The sequence below is a fragment of the Abramis brama genome (genome assembly GCF_963993115.1).
Source record: "Abramis brama genome assembly, chromosome: 2".
Classification (NCBI taxonomy): domain Eukaryota; kingdom Metazoa; phylum Chordata; class Actinopteri; order Cypriniformes; family Leuciscidae; genus Abramis; species Abramis brama.
The window spans coordinates 9,065,323-9,076,990 of NC_139964.1; the positions used below are offsets into that span (position 1 = coordinate 9,065,323).

Genomic DNA, 11,668 nt, shown 5'->3' on the forward strand with positions numbered 1-11,668 from the left:
AAAAACTTGAAGCACGTATGATGGAGAAACACCCAGAAACACCTCATATGTGCCACTCACAAGTATATGGGGCTTGTCCTTACCATTAACTGCTTAACACGCCTGATTAAATATAATGGTTAGTGCAGTGGCTGGGAAAAATGTGAACCTACCAACATCCGTTGCCATAATTATTGTAATGACTTATTGTGAGAGGAACATTTTTTGTTTCAGTCGCATAACATCGGTTAATGGAAATGCTGCCATTTCGCAATAGTTTTTATCGACATTTAGAAAACATCGCAAAAGATTTACGCAAATCTGTAATTGAAATGCGGCTAATGACTCTCTGACAGCTTTCAACATGTTATTAGAACCAGTTGGTAGAGAGTTCAGTTATTCCAGTGCTCAATAACTGAATCTGGGTGTGTTAGATCAAGACCAGGATTAAGAAACACTGATCCCCTTTTCTCTTTTTTTTTTCTCTTACTCGTTATTGATACTGCTGGTGACTGCCACTGCACTCCCATCTTCTGCGATAATAGACAGGTGAGATGTGCCATGGTCATCAGGCACTGTATCAGTGTTCTTTGGCTTATCACCATCATACTTGGTTTGTTTGATGTCATCATTAATCTCACTCCGTTTTTCGTCCGCAAAGCTGTCTGAGATCATCATTTTTACCAACTGTGAAACAAAATTGACAAAATGCATAAATATAGGAAAAGGAAAAGGAAAAGCTTTGATAAAAGTTACTAATTTACTAAGATAAGTTACTCCTGTTAGATCAGATGTTGCAAAGATATTTAATACGATTCAGAAATACTGTATTTGAGATCTGAGGTGGCTTCCCAGTCAACATGCCAGGGGTTTCCCCTTGGTGCCCACCACTCACTGCTCACATCACGTTCAGTTCAAATTTGTGGAGGGGAACATTATCAGTAAACAATAATATAACATAATCAGTGAAGGACAGTGTAGATGAGACAAGAAACAACAGAGCAAAGAGAGTGTGCAACAGGATCAGCAAAGGATCCTGAGTCGGGACCCGGGCTGGGGTCGTGCTATATGTCAAACCGCTGCCAACAAGGCTATTGATCCAACATCTGTGGTACTTTTATATGTGTTTGGAGCTTGGTCCCATAATTGCTATTTTTGGGTGAACTATTCCCTTTTAACACATCCCTTTAGCCTGCAAATATCCAGTATAGGCCCAAGGAATAATAGGTAGACTTGAACTCACCTCAGTGATGTTTTCAGTATGTGTCAGGTTTTTCTTTTCGACATCAGCGAAGCGGAACGCCTCTATCATACGATGATACATCAAAGTCTTTTTCTCTACAGTGGACATGCTGCTGCTTGAGATATTGTAACCTGCAATTAAATGCTTAATTATTTGAGCTGAACCTTAAAACATTGAAATAATTAAAGACTATAGACTAAGGTTAAACACAGACCCTGAGATATTACTAAAGCCATGTCGCACACTGTACAAGTCTTTTGGTCCTTCACAATTGTTGCTTTTTATAAGTGTTTGATGTGATCTTAAAGTTTAAATGTCTTAAGCGTCTTTAGTAACTCAAGCAAAGTATGATGGCATGAACTGGCTGTTTTAAGAGCAAACTCAAGGTAATTTGAATAGAACTATATTAATAGATGTAATAGGGTCGGGGCATGTTGTGTTGGACAATCATATACAGCTTTGAATTGAACTCTCTCACATGCACATCAACTGTTGTGCTTTATTAGGTTAATGGCACAATAGATACAGATCCTCTCGTGTGACGCCCCCTATCATTTTTTGCACCGTAGGCAACTGCCTATGTCACCTATGCCATGGGCCGGTCCTGAATGAAGATGGCCCTAGTAATTAAAGAGCCTTAGCAGTCCCAACCTGTAATCCACACACAGACACACACACACACACACACACACACACACACACACACACACACACACACACACACACACTGACCTTTGAGAATGTTGAGTATCAGAGCGAGTACAGGTCCACCGAATGGAACGGTAGGAGCATGAAATATGTATTTCCCCACAGTAAAGTTTAATGCATACTCATTCAGCACTGACTTATAATTCAGCAGGTCCTCACGTGTTATAATGCCTCCTGTGTTACGAGAAACACAGATTCAGACAGATTTGCATCAAATTAAGTCACTAGATCCATTAGATACGAGTCAAATTTAATAAGCATGAAATAACCTGCAGCCTTGATATCGTCCACTATAGTCTGAGTTAATGACCCATTATAAAAGACATCTGGTCCTTCTTCTGCGATCTTCTGATAGGTGAGAGCTAGTTTGGGAAATCTTATAATGTCATTTTCCTTCAAGAGGTTATTATTTGAGTCGCAAAGCACTTCACTGGAAAGAAGAAAGAGAAGAACAGAAGATCATGCCATAAAATTTAAAAGGCTGATGCTTTAGGGACCCTTGTGTAAATATAGACATAATAGAGTCAGATCTGCCTTTCAGGATATTTGCCACTGAGAAAGTTTTTTTTTTTTCTTCTTTTTTTTCTAGTTTACAAAATGATATATTCTTACCACAATACTGTATTATTCAGAATTGTGTGACTAGTCTCCTTTATGGCATCAGCCAAGGCCTTGCCAATTGGAAAACCCTTCTTTGCCAGCTTTATACTGGGCTCAAACAGCTCCTTCCATGGTAGTTTCCCGTGTCTTTGGTGTGCCATCTGATAACCACGCAGTTCTCCTGGCACAGCGATATACAACCCTGGCATGAGAGTCATATAAAACAGAGGAATGGTCAAGTCATTCAATGGCCAAACGGGCAAGAAATCATCAGAGACATCACTTAGCTGCTTTAGACCTGGTTTCACAGACAAGGCTTAGATTAAGCCAGGGCTAGGCCTTAGTTTAATTAGGATATTTAAGTAGCTTTTATATTAAATATGTTCCTTAGAAAAAAAAAGAAAAAAAAACATTACTGGTGTACATCTTGAGACAAAACAGTTGCACTGACATATTTTAAAATATCTCAGTGCAAGTTACTTTCAGTTAAATCAGATCAAAATTTGAATCTGAGACTAGCTATAGCCTTGACTGTGAAACTGGGGGTTCATGTTTTAATGTGTGGACTAATGTGCTTATACTGAATCTGTGCTGTAAAGCCATCATGGAGGATGGTTTTGGAGATATGTAGATTTATGGTGGTTTACCTGATATTGCATTATCGGGGTCACTGCCAAACATGTTCTGTGAAGCATTCATTGGAGCGATTTCTTTAGCATTAATTGTCTCCACCTTTCCTGAAGGTGAAAACATGAAACTTTGAATTTAACACAAAGATGTGGCCCAGTGGTCAAAAGGTTGCAGTGATTTGGCCAAAGAGGACATTGAAGAATTTAAGATTCTAGCTTGAGATCTGTAATAGCAAGCTGTGGTGCAGCTTTAAGAAAGCAATCATATTTCTGTGAGGTACTTCATTTTTGCCCTTTCTTATTCTCTTTCATATTACTAAACAGTACGAAAAGGGACAAAGTAGGGATGTGACTAGATCTCGTACCGTGAGATTTAATAAACGGTTAACAACCCAGACAGCAACATAGTGTCGGCCCAAATCCGAATCACACCTGGTACACATGGATTCCACACAGTCCAGATGTGGGCCGGATCTGGGCCGACACTATGTTCGAGCTGGAAAAACCAAACTCTAGTCAGGCCAATCACATCGTGTATAAAGTCCATGGGCGGGCTTAAAATAATGACGGCAGAGTTGCAATGGTTCTGCGTGAATTCCCTGCTTCTAGAAAACAAAGAGGATGGCTGCTGCTGCTGGCGAACAGTCGTTGGGCTCCATTAACATTTGTTTGCTTACAGGAATTTCTCCATCAAACTTTACCACAACACACCATAAGCGGAACACTTTTCAGGCCAGATGTTCATTGCAATTAAAAAAAAAAAGTAAAAAAAGCAGTTTGCATGTTTTGATGTCCACATGTTCTTGTTCAAGAAATTATTTCTATTGTAAAGAAGTGACCAAATATTCAAAATTAAGTGGACACTTGAATGAAATGTTGTTTGGCCAAAATTAAACAAGGATTTGATCTGCTGTAAAGTGTAACAACAACAACAATCACCAAGCAGCTGGCGCCCTCTGCAGGTATTTGTTATAATACATAACGTACATAAGTTATGTTTATATTATGTATTACTTTATTTGTTCAATAAAACCATATGATTACTTGCTTTTGATCTTTATTTGAATGAATTATTATTTTCTCATTTATATTTTATAGGCTATTATTTAAAAAATCAGATTAATTGTCAAAATAATTGACCGATAACTTGATCACCAAATTAATCATTAGTCACAGCCCTGAATTAGTTCAAACATTTTAAAATTGAATCTGCATTGTTTTGCATTTTGTGACTTTCAGTCTAATAAGTAACAAAAATATCAGTCATATATTTTATCATTGAAGATTTCTTAAAAATAGTGATAAAATATTGTCTCTTTCTTGTGAACCCAATATAGTGTATTGTCTTGTCTCGTGAGCTAAGTGTATCTTCACACCCCTAAAACAAAGTCCAACCCTAAACTCTAAAAATAATAAATGGTGTAGAATCCCCCAACACAGCACTAAATCCTAACCACAACATAAACCTTATATCCAGCCCCAAAATCTAATTGATTAAAATAAATGTTGTTCCAGAAATTGAAAAGATGTTGATCTAGAAACATTTTGGATGAAAACACATTCACACTGGTCAATGTATGGTTTGCTAATACAAAATTAGCAAACCATATTTGTGCCCAGGTAAATGTGGCAGGAATTGTTTCTCATGGCACTTGACCTCAGGCTGCTCTAGGGAAAACCACTTCTTTAATAATGCACTATAAGTTGCTTTAAGTTGATTGAAATGTATCTGCTGAATAGCACAAAAAAAAAAAAAAAGACAAAAAAAATCACTAGCCCAAAATGTGCTTTATAAAGATGAGCACTCATAGGAGGTTCTTTGTTTGTTTCTTGAACTGTTGCCATTGTTGTTACTTGTTACTGTTATTTAAAAGTAATTCTTTACCTTACAATATTACTGTCTCAGAATTGTAATGCGTTACATTACTTCTGTATTACTTTTGAGTTACTTTCACCAAAATAACTACAGAAGTAGAACTTAACATTCTAAAATGACTAGGGCTGTAACGATATGCGATGAAACTGAAATCGCGACATTCAGATCCACAAACCTGTGTGAGAAGGCAGAATCGCGACACACCCCTTCCAACTCCCAGAGTTATCATTCCCGTCCAGATCTAATGCTACCACATCTTTAAACTACTATTAGTATTATTTGAAATTAACATTATAAAATACGTAGACCTACACCACAAAACCAGTTGAGGATAAATTCTTTAAAATTGGGCAATTCCAGCGTCATGGACGTGACATTTGCAGTTAAAACATGAAATATAAATTCTCAGAAAATGCATTTAATACCAATATATTGAAACATCTGTTTATATATCCACAGGCTACTCCCTTAATAAAGGAGTTTAGACATTAGAAAAATATCAGTCTACACATGCGTTTTATATTTATTATGAGGGAAATATACATGCATGCATGACACAAAAAAATCTTTAACTTTTAGGTAGCAAAACATTTTTTAGTAATTCTGTAAATGACACTACTAAGCAAACCAAAGGTAATAGGCTACTACCCACCGGATGAACATAATATATTCATTTTATTTTTTGTGTTCGCATTTATTTAAACCTGCCCTAAACACGGCTTTACTGGATTATGTCACACAATACAAAGTTACATCAGCAAGAGGGAGATGAATGAAATAAATCGCCATACAAATATATCTGAAGCGGTAATTTAGTCTTTATTTACAAACTTGGACACCACACGCGGCTATCGACTGACCACGAGCAGGTAATAACTAATTTTTCATTCGTTAATGTCTCGCGGTCTGGCTGTTTTTTCCCTCCAGTTTTTTTTTTTTTTTTTTTTTTTTTGAACAATTAGCCTACATTTTGGGCTAAAAGTGTGTTGTAACGCAAGCGTTACCGAACATGTACCGAGGAAAATATTACTGAAAATTGATTAGTAATGCCTTACACTACTGCATTACAGCAAAAAGTAATATGTTCCTGTAATGCATTACTTTTGTAACGCGTTACTCCCAACACTGCTCAAATCCCATTTACCTGTTGATGGACTGTATATGGTGAAAACCACTCCTCCTCCGATGCCCATGTTGTGGGGATTAACCACACTCACACACAGCAGAGCAGCAATAGCAGCATCAACTGCTGAACCATTACGCTTCAACATGTCCCTGCAAACACAAAGAGCTCTGTGTAAAGTCAAGTGAACTTATTATATAAAGCTTACTTAACATATTATTAATGCAGACTATAGGGTTGCAAAATCTCTCCCAGAAACATAAATGTGTTGTAACCGTACCTCCCGATCTCAGAGCAAACCTCAGAATCTGCAGCCACTGCTGCTTTATCATAGCAATTAACAGAGCTTCTTAGATATCCTGTGCATTTCAGATAGCGACATATCACATATCCTATCCCACCGCTGATTAAGCACAGGACGAGGACGATGACACACTTCAGGCACAGGCACAGGCACTGTCTGAAAGTACACAACCAGAGTTTGATATATTTGATATTAATTCACCACACAAACAGAATTCAAATGTGGTTTCATTTTTATTTATTTTGTGGTAGAGAAGCTCTTATCTCTTACTTATATTATCAACTGACCGAATCATGTCATGTCAGTTATTCTGTCACTTAATCCTTTTCTCATGCAATATGGAATATGTTACATCTTGAACCTCTACAGTTCTGAGGACTATAGATTTTCTTTTACATTTTAAAATTGTACTATTTTACTTTATATGCGTGTCTATGTGTGTTAGAGAGAGAGATAGACTGTGTGTGTGAGAGAGAGAGAGAGAGAGAGAGAGTGTGTGAGAGAGTGTTTGTGTGTGTGCATTCTTCATCACCTTTTTGACTTGTCTTCTTGACCTTTTTGACCTTTTTGACCTTTTTGACCTTCTTGATCTTTTTGACCTTTTAGACCTTCTAGCTCTTCTTGATCTTCAAGACTGTCTTGATCCATTATTGAATAGCCACTGTCCACCAGTTTAAAGAAACTATAAAATATATATATATATATATATATATTATTATCATTATTACTTTTATTACAATTATCATTATATTCAGTCTCGAAATTAAGAGCACATAGGGCCCTGGGGATAAAGCCCCCTTCATAGTCATACTAACAATGTTTTCTACCACATGAATAATAATTAGTATTTAAAAAAATCTCCAACAAAGAGATACAATGTATTGTAACTCTGTATAAAATAAACAGATATTGTTGGCTATAACACATTATAAGCATAAATTCATTAACTCCAAAAATGAGGTCAAAGCAAACAGGTTTCCAGAAACAGCAATATCTTTTGCGCATAAGACTGCCTTAAGGAGTTTACTTTGAATAGTTTCATAATTAGAAGGTCTAATTATTTGATTTTGAAGTCTGTACATTTCAAAGTTGATTAATTAATTAAGACAGAAACAAACAATAGATATTTTGAATGTACTGTAAATGTGTTTTAACAATATTAATAGCCTATTAAATTATATAGCAAAATGATTCTTAATTAATTAATATTTTACAGTAAAAGTTTGGTAGAGCTGAACATATCTACACTGTAAAATCCAGCAGTGATTTTGACGAGCAGGACGAGACTGAGGGCCGTGGGAGAACGGTGCGAGGCGGGTGGCGTGACTACTGATGAGCGACACCTCTGAGACGCACCGGTCTCGTATCTCTCAAGGAGGAGCGGAAGCATAAAGGAGGAGCGACGATCGTGAAGGATGAGAGAGGACCAGGCCTGGACTGTTTTATTTGATGTTTTGTTTATATGTTGATCAGTGTTCCCTTTGGTTGGGCACTTGAAACTTCATTCATATTATTGTAATTCTCTTCCTGTTGATATAATTTAGGTCATAAACACCTTGTGAAACTTTTAATTGGGTTGTAATAATTGTGACCCCTTCAGCCAGGTACTACTCAGCCTGCGATGTGCGGGCCTCGAACCTGGGTCTCCGGCGTGGGAGTCAGGCACTCTAATAAGGAGGCTAAAGACTGCAGCCTCTAGAGTGTCTGACGCTAGAGTGCCTCTTGAGATCAGAGGAGTGATGTTTACTCGCACAGCTACTACTAGCTGGCCTCTGTTACATAATATCTCTATATTTGTGACAAAATCTTGTAATTGATCATGCTTGAGTCTAGCCTGGGACATCTATGCGACACACCGAAGCAGTTTGTTTATATCTATGGATCCAACATGGCATCAGACGCGAAGTTACCTATCGATGCAGCCTTAGATAGTGTTCTTAGTAGTTTAGAACGCAAGTTTATTTCGTCTTCTTCCTCGTCGAATTTCTGTCGCTCTACATACGTCATCTGGTACAATTGAAACGATTGGCTATGAGCTACGTGCAGGCGCATTTGATAGACATTCGTAGCACCCAATAAACGGCTCTGGGTATTCGTAAATCAGGCTATAAAGCTTTTCAATTCTCCTTTGTAGTTGCCCTGATAAAAGTTACAACAGTTCTTGCATAGAATACAGAGTTTAACTGATCAAGACACAGGCAAAAAAAGCATGCTCCTAATTACCATGATTGTATGGTTTCTATAATTTTAACGACTACAAAAATAACATTACTAATAATAAACTGTGGTATTTGTAAAAAAAAAAAAAAAAAAAAAAAACATCTAAACCACTGTGAAACAACCTCTATAAGAGTGACTTATTTGCCACATATTACCTTATATTTAATATAAGGTTATAATAGAAACATTCACATAAATACCATAATGTCATATTTCTACAGCTTAAGTAGCAGAATGGTAATTTTTTTACCAGTCTGGCACTGCTATTTAAAAGCTTGCAATTACCATTGTTGTATCTCCGATCATGTAAACTGTATGTGTCGATCTGGTTTCAGCTTCACCACACAGCCTTTAATGTTCACATTTAATGTTGCGCTTGAGTTGAATTCAAATGAGTCAAGCGAGTTTGTCCACTAAATAGCAGCGTTTAATATGTGGGGGCGTGGTGAGGTTTGGCGATCGGCCCACTGGGAAAAGTTCAGGAACTCCCAGTCTCTCCAAGTGTGGGTATCTGCAGGTTGGAGTAATGGGCGTGCCGAAAGGTAGGAGTGTGGATAAAAGTCTTTATCATTGGTTGCAAAAGCTGTCTGTCAGGGTGTGAGGTACTGTACAGTTAGGGGCTTGTTTCTGTTGTAGAGATTCTCCTTTCCATTACTCCAACCTGAAGCTACCCCCAATCTACTGTGTGTCAGTCTGTCTCAGTCAATCTACTTCACAGCCAGTCACAGGATCCCTCCTTGCTTGGGCTCTATGTTACGGTGAGAATGGCATCTTACAGTTTTCTTAAGGCAGTTAAAAGCACAATTTGCTCCCAAAAAGAAACTCTCAAAATGTAATCATTGTCATGTCATTCCAAACTTATGTTTCTCACTCATAACAAACTAAAAAAAAAAAAATGAAAAAATGTAATGAAAATAAAGAAAGAAAGAAAGAAAGGCTCACATAAAAAGCCAGGACTTGCATATTGCAACAGCTGTACTGTTCCACAAATTAAAGTGTCATGAAACCCCCCTGTTTTAGCCTACTAAGGTTTGCGCTCATTAATTTACTGGTGTTTGTGCCATTATTCACCACCCAAAAAAGCATGTCTTAATCCAGACCCTACCTGGTAGATTGCGTTTGTCATTATAGAAATGATCCGGCTTGCGTGTGTCTTCTTTAATTTGCACGTCGTCAGTAGATCACGTGCAGAACTTTCCACTCCCATCTGCACTTTTATGGAATTGCGCTCTTATGCTAATTTGCCCTGTTTACTAAATCTGGCCCTAAATCCCTAAATTTACTCTCCAAAAGCAGTCCCTTGCAGAGCATGCTGCGAACTACAGATCCACTACCCAGGGCTGCATTTCTCCAAAGCATTGTGAGATAAGTTGATCGTAGAGAACATTGGTGTACACTGACACGAGTCACGACTATACTGCCCTGTATAGGTCTGGTGCAGTCGCAGTGCGCATGTGTCGAATGTGTCCATTCTGATCTTTATTGGAAATTTTATGTTGGGTCAATGTAACTCAATTAGGCTAAAACAGCATTCCCTTGTTTTATGTCATATAAACCTGATTGAATTAGGTTACAACAACAAAATTAGAATGTAAAGGTAGAAATACTTTCTTAAAGCAACAACTGCTCATGCTTACTTTTTACAGTGCAGCTCTGACAACATCGTGGGGAAATGAAGCAACACTTTTGTGTTACTGTGCTGAGGAAACACACTAACGGCACGTGTCCGTGTACCAAGGCGCAGTGGAAAAAATGTCAAGGTAGTAAAAAATATATATATTAAAGATTATAATTCACTAAGAATCATATTTTTAGCGGACATAATTTCATAAAGACACTAGTGTGATAAAACACAGAGTGATACAAAAATGGCTTTAAAGCAAAACATTTTTCTCATTATGATCGTATCATTAAAAGGTGATTTTATCATCATAATATTTTGATCAGGGAGAAAACACATTTACACATTTATCCAAAGCGACTTACATTGAATTTCAAGGTACACATTTATATTCTTATCAATTATTGCTTTCACTGGAAATCAAACCCATGACCTTGGCGTTGCAAGCGCCAACGCTCTACTGTTTGAGCTACAGGAAAACTTGTTGATGTAATAGCAACAGTTTCTGACAGTCCAGCAGGATGACTCTGAGCCTGTGGATCCTCTGAAACAATGATCATTATAATGACCCCCTGTCATTATAAAACCATCCCTTCAGGCTTCAGCCCTGACATTTGGAACATGGGAAAAACAAAACTTTAAACGTTAAAGCACTTTTTATTTTATAATTTTGTACTGTACAAGTGAGACATTGGCAAAAGTACATACAGTAATTCAGTGTGCCTAGGCATTTACTATAACCTTGTAAATATCGTTCACTGGAATGAATAATTGGACGTTCATATTTTTGGACTGTGAGTGGAATTTGCAGACGGTCCCTTTAGCAGCCTAGGCGAATATCCCACATAGCAACATTATTTCATCCCAGATCCGGCCCACATCTGGCACATGTGGAAAGATGATCCGGCCCATATGCAGCATGGAAGTTAATCTATGCGATACAGCGAATATCATAATCAAACCTAAAACTAACATTACTGCGCTTCTGGAGCGGTTGCTTTCCACTACAAATGCAAATGCCAGCTCTGTTAGTTAGACAGTCGAAAGATAAGAAACTCAAAACCAAATTGCAGCTCACTTTGACTAGATGGTTACATGAAGAATAAGTTCTGAACTTACCACAAAATATGCAGCAGTTAAGATAAAACGGTGTGTAAAACAAAATCCCAGTGTTGACAGATTCAATGCTTCCGAATGGCGTAGTAGTTTCCCTCTTTTACTTTCGTTCTTAACTCCAACCACATGTGAAAATTGCACTCCCTCTAGTGGTGCAGAGCATCATCAAATTCTCAGGTAATTATCAGAGCAGTTGTGCTTTAACCCACATAGCAACAATGTGATGTCCCAGATCCGGCCCACATCTGG

At 37.6% G+C, this 11,668-nt stretch overlaps 1 protein-coding gene across 2 annotated transcripts in view; it reads right to left on the reverse strand.

Moving 5' to 3' along the window:
• Positions 1-11,643, reverse strand: part of LOC311077614 (glutathione hydrolase 1 proenzyme-like) — a 31,553-nt gene extending 19,910 nt beyond the window's left edge. The window contains exons 1-10 of one of the 2 annotated variants that reach the window (XM_084106185.1): positions 11,423-11,643; positions 6,995-7,144; positions 6,439-6,618; positions 6,180-6,310; positions 3,178-3,267; positions 2,543-2,732; positions 2,200-2,360; positions 1,955-2,104; positions 1,223-1,353; positions 470-666 (exon numbers count right to left, since the gene is read on the reverse strand). In XM_084106185.1, the coding sequence (XP_083962311.1) occupies positions 470-666; positions 1,223-1,353; positions 1,955-2,104; positions 2,200-2,360; positions 2,543-2,732; positions 3,178-3,267; positions 6,180-6,310; positions 6,439-6,618; positions 6,995-7,110 (1,346 nt within the window). In that variant the 5' untranslated portion in view covers positions 7,111-7,144; positions 11,423-11,643. The remainder of the gene's footprint in view (positions 1-469; positions 667-1,222; positions 1,354-1,954; positions 2,105-2,199; positions 2,361-2,542; positions 2,733-3,177; positions 3,268-6,179; positions 6,311-6,438; positions 6,619-6,994; positions 7,145-11,422) is intronic. The other variant, XM_084106186.1, reaches the window with a different exon arrangement.
• Positions 11,644-11,668: the final 25 nt, after the last annotated feature.